This window comes from Argopecten irradians, chromosome 14 (genome assembly GCF_041381155.1).
Source record: "Argopecten irradians isolate NY chromosome 14, Ai_NY, whole genome shotgun sequence".
Classification (NCBI taxonomy): Eukaryota; Metazoa; Mollusca; class Bivalvia; order Pectinida; family Pectinidae; genus Argopecten; species Argopecten irradians.
The window spans coordinates 19,254,158-19,271,534 of NC_091147.1; the positions used below are offsets into that span (position 1 = coordinate 19,254,158).

At 37.1% G+C, this 17,377-nt stretch overlaps 1 protein-coding gene across 1 annotated transcript in view; it reads right to left on the reverse strand.

Annotated features, from left to right (window-relative positions):
* Positions 1 to 17,377, reverse strand: part of LOC138307727 (tumor necrosis factor ligand superfamily member 10-like) — a 52,110-nt gene that overhangs the window by 7,904 nt on the left and 26,829 nt on the right. Inside the window, exon 4 of the mRNA XM_069248581.1 lies at positions 14,572 to 14,608. Within this exon, the coding sequence (XP_069104682.1) occupies positions 14,572 to 14,608 (37 nt within the window). The remainder of the gene's footprint in view (positions 1 to 14,571; positions 14,609 to 17,377) is intronic.

Genomic DNA, 17,377 nt, shown 5'->3' on the forward strand with positions numbered 1-17,377 from the left:
CACAATTGCACAATGCCACTCAGTACTTGTTTGTATTTGTAGGAAGGGCGATACACCAATGTGTTTGTTTGTATTTGTTTAAGGTTCCATCAATATGTAACATCTTTTAGGACCAAAATACCTACACCAAAATATATCAAAGTTTGGTAACAAATGTAAATTAAGTGGGATGTTCTCCCATCTACAATCGCGTGCCTGGAGCTTGGACATGCCAGTCAGACATACCCTTTACATATATCGAGATTTGGAGATTACCAAACAAGTCTAATAGCCGAATCAACAATTCGTACGGCACTGCACGATAGCCAGAGTGCTAGTCAAAGTCTCGTTAAAAAATCTATACCCAGGACTATGTGTGGCTTTCATTCCTAGCTATCCATCGATTTTATCCAAACTATGCACGAAACGTTTTAATATGTATCTCCAAAACCATCAAACATTCGGTATTAATCGGAAACACATCGTTTAAAGTGGTTACCATCGCGCATGTGCATAATTACCCATATTCCGTCTTCGCGCGGCGAGATCAAAGGGAAAGTCCTCTTTGATATCAGACATTTAGAAAGGTTGCGTGTCATGCAATTTTACAGGTGAAGGAATCGATTAAAGAGTCGTTCCGATGTCGTAAAGGATTCCAAATCGATTTTAGCAATTAACTTAAAACTATCATTAGATAACTAAGGAGCGGAACACTAAATCAACAATATGATGGCACCCCTGACATCCAGGAGGAGTCATAAACGGGGATGCTTTAACGAACCATTAACGTTCCACCAGTGTCTTCATATCCACAAAATAAAACAATAACTTTTTTAAATTATTTTTTTCGAAAGAGGATGACTTTATAAATATTGTATCATATGATGTCAAGTAAAAATATCGAAGCCCCCAAAAACCCTACATAAGCCACCAGACTAATAAATCTGAAAGGATTATTTATACCTATATATCTTCAAAAGTTAAAAGGTTTAATAACAAAGAACATTATCATATCATGCAATTATAAGTATATTTTGATTTTAGAAACACATATGATAGGTGTCATCCACAAAAACGACCATTATCAAATACTGTATGCTTGGGCTATTTCTCAACGGAAGTTAACGTTTATATTTATATAATATCTAGAATGTTATGCAGACCAATGTAACACACATGTATGTATATCTTTTATGCTGCACCGTTTACCTTTATTTCAGTAAGTATAAACATTATTAGACTTTTGGAATATAAACATAACATAATGTAGCGTGTTTAGTAAAAAGTAATTATCAGCATTTCCTTGCGGAAACCCACGCAATTAAGTTTGACAAGACACATCACAGAGTTCGGAGGAATGAAGGTATGGACGGTGCATTATGGGAAAGAAATTAATTCTTAATGGGTAGCCTGGCACCGCACGAGACGAGATACCGCAGAAAATAATGTAATTATATGATATCACAAATGGTTTGTGATCAGTAACTGCAATGCAAGTTCATCATCGTATATAGCTATTACGACACACATGAAACAATTAATGGATTGGACAATTTGACATCTTCTTGCGTTCGAAAGATCCTTTTTTTGCCAGGATATTGGTTTATGTGCACGGAATTCAAAATGCTTCCTTCAGATGTATTTCTGGTTTACAATGTATCTTGGAGACTGGTTCCGTAGTTGCGCTGCAGTCTATGATAGAACTGTCCTGTTAATTGTACTTTGTAGTATGATACAACATGTGTTACCAAACGCATCCAATACACAAATAAATATAACAAAGAGAGTTGAACTTGAAAAACTTTATTATATATTCAAATAAATCAAACCCAATTAGTAAATCTGAATATTTTGCATAATCTATCAGTGTATTGTAAGTGGTGTTTAAAAATGATGTATGAAAACATAGAAGTGAAAAGTTCTTTAAACGGCGTCCATTAGGGTCGGAACTGAAGATTGTATAGGTTAGAAATCTATCCAGTATAACTTTACTTCTGAATTATTCTCGATTGAAGATCCCCACGTGACGACAAAATGCAGTTAAGTCGAAAAGAATTAATTAAGTTTTAAGAAACGTGCACGAGATCTGGCGGATGATTAATTCATTAGTTGCTGCAAGGGGGAATAGGTTGTATGGGTGCAACTTCGACCGGGAACCTTGGAACGTTAAATAGGCGGATAGACAATACGGTCCAGCTAGGTAGTAGATCAATGTAACAACCAGGCAACTTCACGGGACTTTTCAAACAATTGATCGAATATCTGTGTGTTTTAGGGTCTATTTATAGCTGTGGTCAGCTCCAAAGGACATGATTATAAAGTCACCCCATCGGTCCTCAGCAAGAACCAAGAAACAAGGCCTCGAACTGAAGGTTCTTGGTTGCATGGATGTTTGGTTAGATAAACGTCCTATTAACATATAAGGCCATTCATGTGGTGTGTGTGAAGTGTGCGAAATACGTGCGTGTTTTTGGGAGTCCGCAGTATCTCCGTGTCGTGACAGTGTTTAAGAGTGGAAACCTTTGTTCTTTTTGTAGTGTTATGTCACTAAAGCATGACGCAAGACAGAACAAGTAATCTCCACCCGGTCACAATATACTAACAAAAAGCAAACCAGTCGTCCCACTTCATTTATATGCCGAGCGCATTAAGCGGGGACACTGACGGCACAGTGACGGAACGCTTGTCGTTGAATCTGCAATTCATTAGTACAGGACCGGGCGTTATAGTGGAAGAGAGTCTCATCCCGCAGCAAGAGTTGAAGGACATGTGGTAAATGGACACACATCAGTACTATGTTCCATTCTTTGGATATTTGAGAGACTTAATAATAAAAAAAATGATTTAATACAACATACGTATATATCCATAGCTAATTACAAGCTTGGTAAAATCAGCCAATAGGATTAAGAGCCAAAGAGTCGCTTCAAAAGTTGCTTTGTTCTTCTTTGAGAAAAACAAAATGCATATACAAGAATAAATATAGTAAAAGCTAGAATACATGTTCGTTGCACGACCGGTAATAACGTTTAAGAGTATAGATATCAAAGCGTATTTATTGTAGATACGCAGAAAGGGAATATAAAATATCATGCTACAAACTAATATAGACCATAAAATATGGCGGTCAAGCGTGGACCAACCGGAATTACTCTCTGGAGATGATTTAATATTGTCGATAAATGGAATCGTCTGGAACAGACGACATGCTGGGGAATGAGCGGATGTGAATAAAAGACATTTGTGTGTTTTCCGAGAAAAGATTGAAGATGCCTGTCTACAATTTAGATCTCTCCGCCCGCTTACGTTCCGGTAACAAGCCCCCATTTTATCAAATGGAAGATTTTTACCGTTTCCAAATGGCACCTGATATTAATCATCATTTATAGCGAAAAGGATTTCGGGATTGGAACACCTAGCCACCAGCAGATGGCGCTGGGGACCATCACTCAATTACCGATGTAAAAATGGCGGACGTTCTTGAAGCTGGCGTAGTCGACATGGCGACGAGCTAATGTATTTCCTCGCTTTTGAAGCATAGACAAGGGCACAGGGCGCACAGCGTTTTTTAACCTTTCAACTAGGACGCCAAAAAGATTTTCTGATTTAGGAACTATTAATTGATTCGAGAAAAAGTACTTCATTATATGACGGTTGTGGACCATCATTAGGGATGTAGACCTTAGACAGTTGTGGACCAGTATTAGAATGTCCAGCTATGGCTATGGTTATTACTTATAAATCATACTTTTAACCCGAACAGCGACATCACAAGTCGAGATTACCAGCAACAAAACAAACATGCTCCAAAAAGTAAAAGTAAAAGACAACATATTTATATCGTAATATTGCATTGTTTGCTGTAAAAGTATAAGACTAGACATACATGTACAGTGTGCTATTGTTTTGGTTTGCTATCGATGAATTCAAAGGTATAGTTATCATTTTGAACTAGACTGTTCTAGATCTTCGTGTGCTCGTACTAGTTTAGTATCATTACCAGTGGACTTTATAGCTCACAGCCAAATTACCGTCTGGAGCTGACTATTTCCTACCACGCCATTGACCACAAATGCCTGATTTGACCTTTCCGGTCACAAACTTCCTTGGCCTTTGCACTTCGGTCTACACCACGTTTGCTGACCCGCACACTAAATACATTTGTGTAAAGCTTTGAAATAAATATTTGTCAGATTTTCTATATATACATGTACTTCGCCAGGACCTGCATTGTTAAACCACCAGAAGTACATTGTACATACATGTAAACACGTGAACATTTTAACACCGTCAAAACAACAGTTCTACAGCCAACTAATAAGAGAAGAGAAAGCATTGTCTAAATTTAAAATCCGGCTCTATCGGAAAACAGGAGATATTCTTGATCACGACAAACGTGGAGACTGGAATAACATCCATTATGAGGAAAAACAGCAGCAGAAAATTAAAGTCAACATTTCTGTTGAAGAGTCGTAAATCAATTCTGACAAGCGTAACAGTGATTATGATTTTGTGTAAACTATCCACAGCAGATGGCGGGTTAACTAAACTTCAGCTAATTACAGTAATTGTCGAGAGAGCATCCACTCAGACAATTCGGGTCGATGTCTAACATTTTATGTGGAACTTGGTTGAATGACAGACTGATATTTGATGATGTTTATTGGAATCAGACAACGCGATGGACTGTTATTTAATTACGTGCACTTTACATTGGTATTATGTAAACAACAGAGATGTTCCGTGTGATGTGCGAGGTCATCCGCGTTCACAACATTGCAGGCGATGTTATAGAATCATTCTCAAAATCATTCTCTTAAATTATCTTCAAAACTTATCTATTCTCTTGGTTTAAAGGAAATCTATAATGGCTGGAGCTTTGTGGTCACATTGCTATCATACAACCATATCAAAATCTAGTAATAATATGTTTATAAAATTAAAAAAAAGGTAGGTAGATTGTCGATTAAGTTTTGAAGTTAAGGGACTGGCATTTTATCCAAGAAATTGACACACTTTTTTAATGAAGCATACTCTACTGTACTAAAAACCCCACAGTTTGAAGTTAATAATGTGTTATAGAGAGACTGTTTTGTCGCAAGTACATTATTTATAATTACGTCGATGACTTCCAGCTTCATTGATATCAGAAAAAATAAAATGGGTTTGTTGGAGAAGCTTTTTATATTTCAATGCATTTTAAAGATGTCGTCTACATACCTCATTAAATTGAGATTATCTATAAACAAATGGCGTCAGGGAACAGGTAAATATACCCTAAACTGATTAGAATATATTTAGATTTAAAAATGAAATAGAAAATAAAAATTCAAAGCTATGTTCAGTACATTGGTTTCTATGCTTTTTGCGTGTAAACATGTTATATATTAAGTTTGGATATTATAAAACAATGGTAAGTGACCCGAATCGAACGAACCATTCAGTGTATTGTGTTTGCGTGTGTAGACTCTCCCCACGGTACACGGAAAACTTGTAGTTCCACTCGTGTAAGTCTGGTTTGATATATAAATTGTCCAACCACACGCTAGGGCAGACCCGGTCCTGTAAGGTCCATATATGTATATAATTCGATTTCATTTGATTTTCTGCATCCCTTATTCTTCAGCGATACCCAATGACTCAGAAACTAAAAACGAAGGAACGGGAATTTAATAAGACAAGAATGTGGCGTTACACTGTGAAGAAAATTTTATATAGTTACATGTTACCAAGAATATAAAGTTAATATAAGTTGGGGGTTTTTTTTTGCTGAAATTATCACGATCTTTTAATATCAATGATGTGAGTTCATACCATGACCATTTTTATAGCGTTTTCACTTCGAAATATCATTTCACTCAGGGCTAAACATTACGCATTAGTAGAGAACCATACTTCAATATGAACATGTACTTTTGAATGATGAATTTATAAAGGTGAAAAGAATTGTTCTCTTAAATACGATTTACTGCGTTTACCAGACTAAGAATTTAAAACGAATGTGAGATAATGATTAAGTGTTAGAAATGACAGCATAATTTATGTTAAACGAAAACTGTAACTGATATCAAAGATAAAAAACGGTGTTACTTTCTTTCTTTTAAAATCGAAATCAACAGCTTGACCTAGGTGTCTCATATCCTTCCTTTTAATTGTCTGGATTAAAAATTGACGTGGAACCCCAAACAGGGTGGGTGATAGGTGACGTCACATTTAAAGTATAAGACAGAACCCTACTGAGAGGGTGATGGAGGACTGACATTCAGATCTCAAGTAATTTTACGTCTTATAAAAACATTTTTACAATAAAATGTCAGATTTTTAATTTCGTTAACAAATCACTTCGACATCTGGGTCAACACTGTGCGCGGTAAATCAAAACAACTATGTCAAATCACTGAAAGGGGTATTAAAGGGCATTCTTTCATCACAGCAAGTCTCGTATATATTTATGAGTAAGTGGACACGTTCAGTTTACCTGTAGACATAAAAATAACAATAGCCATTGTTGAATAAGCTTTACTTTGTATTATCTGCCAAAAACTAATGTTACACCATTGTACTGACTGATTTTGCGGCTATAGTTATTTAGCTATTAATTGCGTAGTCCAGTGTATGTGCTTAATGTCATATTTTGCGCGAAAACGTCATTTTCGTTTACAACTGAACGTCAATGACGTTTGTAACAACAATAGCGACGACTTCAGTAAGAACTTGTCGAGTTATTTCTATAACTATGATTCAATAGTATGTTCCAAATTTTGACTTAGGTTAGTTTTTAACGCGCCATGCCCCGAATTCTCGAAACAAACTTAAGTCAAAAACTGACTCAAGTCATAAATTTTCATATAAATTACATAAGGAGATTCTATGCAAAGACATAATAAATCCTAGGACCTAATGATTTACATTTTAGATTATAGAATGGTTTATGCATTGTTTAACTCGCAGACATTAGATAAAATAAATCATCAATGCTTCATTTTTGTTATGTATTAGTTAAGTAATCACGAGGTGGTTATCTCACAATACAAATTGAAGGCTCAAATCGAGTTATTTTGATGCAACTGTCATAAGATGGTTGGGGTGGGGTATAATATTTTCCCATTCCCGCCCGTCGTGTCCCGTTAGGTCCCGTGGAAGCGAGGATATTTTATACATAACTGTACACTATTAGTTATAAATGCACAAAAAATCGTAAATTGCACGTTATATCAGGTATAGATCTATATCGGTATATGTTTTAACACATTAAGGAGTAACCATGCATATAAAATTACCCAGGGTTCCGTGCCCAACGATCCAGATTTAATTGTGGTGAATAATTAACGAAAGTAGACGCTAATGGTTTGTTTAAATAAGCAACATATACCCTAAAATTACCCATCTGAACTAAGCGACACCGAAAAAGCATATGATATACAATATACATCTTTAAATATTTACAAACATTACACCCTCCGCGTTTCGCATGATTTACAACAATTCATATATAAATATCATGGCTATAATTAACCCTATATGAAATGACGGAGAATTCGGTATACCGGATACCCCCACACCCTCGCCCCCACCTTATATCGCCCACCCCTGTCATATGTATGATAAAGACTGACACCTACCATGATACAGGTATACAATAATTAGTTCACAGGTCCACATTTAGCTCATACATTATGTTGAAGGCATCGATTAAAAAAACGCAAAGCTATAAACTGCAGATATATTACATACCGTCTAAAAATCAATATTGAAAAAGATATGTTTATGAATAATTAACGAGTATCTCTAGCGCTCAGTAATGTCAGATGTCTTCTCTGACGTCTCGTAGGATACAGGATTGATTTTCATAGAACTGAAATTACATCGATATATGATGTTTTTGTTTTCGAAATCAACGCCTTGTTAGTTCAGATATTTGTGCCTTTGTCATACAGTGTAATGACCAATCAGGTTGATTGCGAAAACTTTACCACAAATACACACTTGTTAGGATAGTTCTTGTGTGAGGAAATCCTGTTTATTATAATACACCATTTCTAATGAAGATATGTTAATGTTAAGTGCATTACTAGCAAAGTAGTGTTTACATATTTACACGTTTAAAACCAAGTGATTATACAATTTCTTTCAAATCAACGTCAATAAAAGTCAGTTTTGGTGCTTTGATTACACAAGAAATGCAATATCATGGTTTATTATTATTTTAGTGTGTGTTTATTTCATTTTATGTTGGGTTTTTTCGATGTAATGTCATAATTTTGTTTTTCACTGTTTACACATGGTTAGTATAAAATAAATTCATTGAACTGCCCCATTAATACTATACATGTATGTGTACATTCCAGAGTTTAAAATATCTAATATTTTGTGAAGTAAACATTGCGCTCAATGTTCATATTATATTTGATGACTAGGCGAACGAAGTATTTTAGTAATTTTCAGCTACATTCTGAGAATACTCGTTTTTCATCTCAGAAATATGGTTTATCAGTTACCAGTCGAGAAGAAAAAGTTGTTAAACCTGCGTTTATAGAGTTTGACAAATTGCATATTGTGGAGAAATTTATCACCCCAGAAAATGAGAGCTCATATCTTATCTGCAGCGTGTATATAAAATGTTTAATATCCGTAAACAAATTGATAGCAGGCACGTGGTGCATCTTAACACGAAAATCTGCCTCAAGATTTTGACGTTTTATCTCGAAAAGCTGTAGGAACTATTAAATCGGATCGATAGAATATCAGTGAAAGTTTTTTTCCTTCTTATGAAGACTGGTACAGATAGATTGTCCAGCTAACATGAAAAAGAAAATGTGACAATAATGTCATAGCACCGTCCTACGACATCTCAACCATGTAGACAAAAACCAAATCTGCTCCTCTACTTGATAAGCAGTTTACACAACGTTAAGAGGGAATTTCCTCGTTAATTGGAATGTGAAGTAGGTATCTGTCTCGTCTGAAATGGACCATCCCCAAGGCAGAGTCTGGAACAATAGCTTCCTCCCCCTCCCGAAAAAAACCAACAAAGAATCTCATTACAAGCATCGAACGTTGTGAGACAGTTCCCTCGGCATCTTTAAGTCCTGTTTATCGATCTGCCAAGGGTTTGTTTAAACACCGGTGGCTTACACTACTAAACGTGTTCAACATGTTGGTTTTATTAGGACAGTTTGTAAGGAATGGTTTGTGTTGTACTTCAAATATATGAATATTAAGTGGTGCTTTATCAGATAAGATGTTTTTTAATACTGTTACTCATATCATATTTACCTTTAGTATTAACAAATGAAGTATTTTTGTCTTTGTTTTACTCCAAGGGTGGTGTCCGCTGGACACTGTACACGAACATTACACTCATCGTTCAGGTATTCTTTAAGTACATGTTAACTGCTTGGATATATGCATTAAGTTGACTTTGTGTAATATGACATTTCAGTAAGACTTGTATATATATATTGGCCTGACTCGGTTGAATCTTCAACGATATTACAAGCAGATCTGTTTACATGTATCAAAATTTCGTATAAAAAATCATCAATCCAAAACATCGATACATTTGCTGGATTGACAAAACCAAATACTAACCGAAAAGAGACCTTTAATAAGAAGTGTTGATTTTATACATTTTTTGAAATACAAGTTATGTTTATGGCAAACCAGCGCTCAGACCAAAATCAAAGAGTAAAGAAGAAAATGTCAATAAACAACGAAATGACGTCATCAAAAATGCCATTTCTTAAAATAGTAACATCCTACTTATATTACAAAAAACTTTCAATAAATGATCAAATAATTTTTTCCGGCAATCGGAGGTAAGGTGAATCCTTCTCTAATATAATTCTTTCTGGTAATATTCTGTGTCCCATCTTTATCACATTACCATCTATTTGCCATTTTATTATGTTTAGGGAATTAAGAATATAAAACCTGGATTATATTAACTTAAGGAAAAGTGAATCCAATTTTCGATGTCTACGTTTGTGGACGATAATATTAGAGGCTCATGGCCAATGTCCTCTACTCTGTTACCAGCGACTACTTTACGACATGCCGTTATTTGAAGAAAGTCGTCCAGTCTTGAAACAGCCTCATAAAATCCAGATGATGAAACCGGCTCCTAATGCAATATTCATTCCAGTCCGTCTGTTCTTATGTCAACAAAACGCTACATTTAGACAGCCTGATCGTAAGCGAGTTTAAGAAAAGGACATCTGAAATTGCATTTGCTGTGGAGAGTTAAGGTCGCGCATGGCAAATAACTTAGTTGTATGTAGTTGAAATAAATTGATCTACATTTTGTTTAGAAGATGTTTTTTACTCCCCGTCAAACATCGATTTCGAGATAATATAAAAGTCGATATGTTGTTTCAACGTTGAAAAAAGTTTAGTTGATAGTCATTTTAGAATGGAATTTTTAACTTCTCAAAGCACCAAGAAAAAGACATGAATCGTGAACAATGAAAATAAAACAGATTAAAAAAAGATTTAATACAATGAAACAACAACAAAAGAAAAAACAACGAAAGTTACCAATGAAAGAACGAACGAAACATTACCGATTTACACTGTATCTAGAGCGATATCGAAATGAAGATCCGATAAAGAAATGCTAGAGTGTAAAAGAATAGAAATAGACAGCTTGATGGGAAATACGACAGACAGATAAAATTTATTTATATGTATTTATTTGTTGAGCCTACGTGTAAATATTTTCCATTTACTTGTACTACAAGGACGCCGTATGTTTACTTCCTATGCTACATTTTGTTTGTTTTTGTTCCCCGGAGAGAATCGTCAGACTTTCTGTGATGATCAGTAAAACATGACGGTTGTGTAAACAACCATGCACGGCCGAACTCATTAAGGAGGCGAGGGGACGCCGTCATACTAACCACCGCACAGCATCCCCACAACAATAACCATGCACGACCGTGCTCATTAAGGAGGCGAGGGGACGCCGTCATACTAAACACTGAACAGCATCCCCACAGCAACAACCATGCACGGCGGTACTCATACTAAACACCGAACAGCATCCCCACAGCAACAACCATGCACGGCAGTACTCATTAAGAAGGTGAGGGGACGCCGTCATACTAAACACTGAACAGCATCCCCACAGCAACAACCATGCACGGCCGTACTCATTAAGGAGGCGAGGGGACACCGTCATACTAACCACCGCACAGCATCCCCACAGCATCAACCATGCACGGCCGTACTCATTAAGGAGGCGAGGGGACGCCGTCATTCTAAACGCCGAACAGCATCCCCACAGCAACAACCATGCACGGCCGTACTCATTAAGGAGGCGAGGGGACGCCGCCATACTAACCACCGAACATCATCCCCACAGCAACAACCATGCACGGCCGTACTCATTAAGAAGGCGAGGGGACGCCGTCATACTAAACACCGCACAGCATCCCCACAGCAACAACCATGCACGGCCGTACTCATTAAGGAGGCGAGGGGACGCTGTCATACTAAACACCGAACAGCATCCCCACAGCAATAACCATGCACGGCCGTACTCATTAAGGAGGCGAGGGGACACCGTCATACTAACCACCGGACAGCATCCCCACAACAATAACCATGCACGGCCGTACTCATTAAGAAGGTGAGGGGACGCCGTCATACTAAACACTGAACAGCATCCCCACAGCAATAACCATGCACGGCCGTACTCATTAAGGAGGCGAGGGGACGCCGTCATACTAACCACCGCACAGCATCCCCACAGCGACTGCAGGATGTTTGTGGTGAAAACTAACAACTAATCAGAAGCAGTATTGCTGTGGGGAAGCTGTGCGGTGTTTAGTATGACGGCGTCCCCTCGCCTCCTTAATGAGTACGGCCGTGCATGGTTGTTGCTGTGGCCGTGCACGGCCGTACTCAATAAGGAGGCGAGGGGACGCCGTCATAATAAACACCGCACAGCATCCCCACAGCAATAACCATGCACGGCTGTACTCATTAAGGAGGCGAGGGGACGCCGTCATACGAACCACCGCACAGCATCCCCACAGCAATAACCGTGCACGGCCGTACACATTAAGGAGGCGAGGGGACGCCGTCATACTAACCAGCGCACAGCATCCCCACAGCAACTGCAGGATGTTTGTGATGAAAACTAACAACTAATCAGGAGCAGTATTGTAACTTGGCAAATTAACCAACTTCTACCGATGTTTTACTTATTCCGTCTTGGCCTATTGCAGAGTTACCTCCCTTTCGGGTATGTATCCATTGTGTCGTCATTATTTTGTGAGCACAACTGATGTCGTTTTCTCTGAATAATATGAAGGTACCCCCTAAAACACATGACATCGCAACCAATACCGCCCACAAGGGCAGATAACTCTGTTATGCAAATACGGAATTTCATCTTTACTTGGAAAGGTATTTTACCAGAACTATGAAAGGCGTTCTGAATGTACATTGTATCGAAGGACGCCAGCTCCTCCTGATCCCATGGTTACATCCATGATTGTGAAAACTCTTGGATCTTTTTAAAAATATACACATATATTTTGATATTTTGCAGGTGATTAAATCGATTTTGTCATTTTATTGCGGTTCTGTCATTTCCTTTGCGTCACCTTGTACTACTTATTTGAAATCCTAGGAACTTTTTTCTTTAACATAAACCCTAATTTCCAACAAATGGATGTCTTTTTCATGACAAGATTACCTAATGCCTTTTTGTTATATTACTTTGATATTTGATATACAGTTAAGTGCTAGTCTGCCTGCATAGTAAATAATCCATGCAATTACCATATCACGAACATGTATTAACACGAACACATAACGTTGTAGTGTAATTAGAAAATTTTAAATGAAAATTCTAAACTAATGTCTTGACAGTTAGATATTGGGTTTCCAGAAAGAAATACCGTGACACGTTACTAAATGGAAATTAACGGTGAGAACAACCACACAAATAATCGCTGCTCTACAGCATTCTGTCAAACTTGGGTTAAAATTACAAAGTGAAGCTTAAACTGCCAGAATCCTGCGGTATAAGAATTCTGTCTAGATCGGAATGTATAAATACAAGTCAATATCCGCTTTGTCCCTTTTGGCAGCATGCCAAGAACGCCATTAATTTCAGCTTGCACTCCCAACTGTATGCAAAATAATATAAAATTACAAAAAAAGTTTCCCGAGTAATCGACATTATCCAAGACAGTTTAATATCTTTTAGCGAATATTCAGATATCTGCATTCGATCATAGACTTCAGTGGTTATTGTTTTCCGGAAGTTTTTATACGAGGTAATGCATGTAGTTCTGCGAACCAAAATGTAGATGGATTTCATCGGGCCTTTTTAGTCCATTTATAGCCTTAATTTACTTTATTTCACATAGAAATACCGATAATGTCCATGCATTATAAAATAATAGCAGCATTTGTTTTTCATTTAGACGTCCATCCGACATTTATTATTCATTATTTGATAAGATTTTAACTCATACTGATTTGATAGTCTTTTGAGCGACAGACAGTTTTGTTACAACTAATTCCCTTCTCTAAATCTTACAACTTAATCGGAACAGCTATTACAACATTACATACCCAAAACTCAAAAATAGCGTCATAATGACACATAACAGTCCGCGGGGAGGTGTAAAACATGGATGTAATGCTGTAAGTTATGTAATATTCGTATAAAGAAAACGGAAATATAAAAAAATCCGAAACCCAACACATGTATATCTGAATCAGCAGGAGCAATGCTATTTATCTCAACGATAGAGTATTTCTGCCCTTCAAACAAAACCTCCGGGATTATCTCTCGCCAGGCGAATCGGGCTCCCGGTATATATCTCTATTTATCTCCGGTAATATTGCTACACACTACGATCCTGACAAATCAGCCATGGATAGCATTTTACAGCCAGAAAACTGCACGCGAAGACGAGGCCCCATTGTGCAATCATCTGGGTCCTGACAATGTTTTATCTGATTCTCAAGATGACGCTTAACAATGCACGCGCCAATGCCAGAACGCCCGTTCTCTGGTTATGCTCAGACAGGTTTTTGTCAGATTAAGACAAATTCTGGCTTATTTATGTACCGTGATGTTCAGGCAATGATATAGGGGTATATTGCCGAACTATCTGTGTTAAGGATTGGTGTAGCCATGCCATAGTTAACCTACAAGTCATAGTTCTTTCCCTATCTCGTTTTGTGTCGGTGCTTCCACTAAAGAGCACATTTGCCAATCTAAAACTTCGGCTTTCGTTCACGATTTCTGATATCTGTTCGTAATATTTCGTTTAGTCAAATTCTCACTTTAAGATACAAATGACATTCATCTTTTCATTCAGCATTGTTAAATGCTACCGTATTTCCATTTACCCGAGTACATCATGCACATATTCTATAGACCTAGTAAACGGGTCTTTGTTGTTGCGATTTTTCTCAAAGTTGAATCACAACTAGTATACTTTTATTTATAATTGCCCAGAAGATGTCAAACTGATCTGGATTTTGAGAGTTCCCTAATATCCACCTGGACATGGTACCTGTGGAACAATGATTTGTTATCAACGTCGATAAATGAACGGCACTCACCTCTGGCTACTTCTTCTCGTATCCTTTTTTCCACGAACTGAAAAACACCAAAAGATAAATTACATTTTTTGTAATGTCAGTAAAATTTTCTATTCAAGATATGTAACAAGTATTGCATTGTTTTTGTCTTTTCTGTTAAATATGAAGGGAACATTGAAAATAATTTTTTTATTGTCAGTACAATTGTCTTTTCGAGTTATGTAACATTTACAGCGGGTATTTGATTATTTTTGAGATTTCAGTGAAACATGTATCCACTGAGGGTAATGGAAAGCGAACATTGGTTGTATTGGTGCTAGGGAATGCCCCGGATTGGGGGAGGGGGTTGGTAGGGGATGAGTTAAGAGTAACATGATAATCAGAGGTTAAGTAACACAGAGAGAAGTGACCTTATCCTCAAGTGCGCCATATTCAGCTTTTAGTACTTTAAAAGTAGAAAAAAATACTTTTCATTCTAATCAGTAGGCGTATACTTTTTAAATCAACAGGAGGGATGTCAGAATGTGTTTTGGAATCCCCTCTCTATCCCCTCATCCCCTTTCCTCCCCTCCCCCTCTCCTAATCCTCATGTTAGTACCGTGTTTAAGGTCTTAGGTTCATATCGTGGGTTGAGCAACGCTACCTAATTCAATTAAATTCACAATGGGTGGTTATTACGCTGTAAACGCCATTGCAATTGGGTCACAGGGCCACAGCCTCAATGTCAACTCGAAACATCGAGGAAAATAAAAAGTCAACAAACAGCGAAATGTAATTAAGTCACGTCAACATCTAAGCTTACAGCTATTTTAATTCTAGATTTTCGTTATACAAGAAACCCTTAAGAGTCCTTTCAACTACACCATATACAAAAACAATCTAAGGCACTACCACTGTAACGGTTCCAATATTTGCTTTATGCATTTGCTCTTCTGATTTATGTGTTCTTTAAAGGCCAATATAAGCCCTTCAATGAATCCTAAATAGCCCTCTTAAGCACCTCCTAATGCCGAAGAGGGCGCTTTATATACATGACTGAGCTAAGCTAATTGTTCGATCTTGGTCTCGATTCATTAGGGCTAGTTAGAGCTCGTCTGTGAACGTTTCGCCAGATCCTAGAATCGATGCCTGGTCTTTACATTAAGCTTTCATACAGAAAGAGTCTGTTAGAGTCACATCAATAAAATCAATACGGCTTCCGAGGAAATCTCAGCGTCCTTATTTCAAGCTAAATGGTTGACAGTTGGCCGTAATATACTCTGTCTCAAACAACGCCTCGGTCATTCATTACACGTGCTCGCGTGCTGTCTTGACCATAGCCTGGTAGTCTTTATCCTAAGAATACACCTCGGTGATAAAAAGTAACAATTTAGGTGTCTTTATAGGCGAATTATCACAAATTATGTTTAGAATGTGTTTTTTTGTTCGGTAGGATGGGCCACTTATATATGTGACGTGGTGATACTGTCAGCGACGCAATAGTCTCTCTGGGTATTCACTTTGTACATGCAGCCAATTTGGATTTAAAACGACAAAATCAAAACAGTGTTTAAACCAATATACCAGGCCGACATGCCGACCGTCAACCACACTTCTGCTCCAGCCAATTCTAGTAGATATTTACGTCTATTTATCCGTCAGACATGGCCTCATACAAAACAGAAGCCTACCCACTCCAGTCAAACTACCAGTTTGTTACTACCATACAGACAAAGCAAAACATCGAACTCCGTCAAAGACCTCTTTAAAACGTCTAAGCAAGGAAGTCGACTCATATTGAAATCCACTTTATATGGAATCCCATAACCCGCCTGATATCTAGTGACTTCACCCGTGTAATAGTTGTTTTGTATGTGTCACTATTTTGAGCGATTTTCATTAATTGTTAAGGTTCGTCGAAATGTAAGTTGTTCATGTTGAGCCATTTATATGATCAAAAGTATCTTCAATCCGTGTTCATTTTATGAGACTTTATGACACTAGTAATGAAGTGTTCATTGCCAAGACTCACAGAATAAAACAAAAATAGTTTCATTTCATCTTAAATTTAATGAACAATCATTTCATATTCTATCTCTATTGCAGCAAACAACAAGATATATGGCTTCTATGGTGGTGTGCAAAAATTATTTATAATGGTGTGGTCTTTATCTCATTGTAACATAAGTGAAAGACACTGAACCTGATGTGTTTATCTATATATATATATATAGCTTCGTTCTTTAATGCGTGATATTTGTATAACGTCAAGATGATTATTTCAACATGCCTACAGAAAATGGTCTGAACCCTCCCCCTGCCCGTGTTCAGACAAATTAGAACAAAATAAAACGTATAAAATCCGCTAAAGAAATGATACGACATTCTGTTTTTATGCAACATGAACTAATTGAATTTGGTTGAGATGTCGCCACTATACTTTTTCAGAAAAGATTACTTGCAAGACATCTTATTGCCTTCGTATTTTTACCGGGATTACTACATTTAAGTATTGTATTACATCGCAATGTCTTGATCATTTTCGTATCAAATTTTAAAATAAAAAATCCTATTTTCCGAAAGGTCTAGTCAACACAAAGAACATGTCTTTTAAGTTCCATATCACCATGAAAAACAGGGGTATTCCAGAATGTATTCAATCACTGCTGTGACCTTTCCGTTGACGTCATTCCCTAATAAAATAAAAGATTTGATATATATTGTATACAGCGAGCTAATCATTAGAGAGTAAAAAAATATTAGTAATCCGGTTTTTTATGTCTGATAAACCTGGATACAGCAAAACAAACCAAGTTCAATAATGCTGAATCATTTAATTTATTTCAAC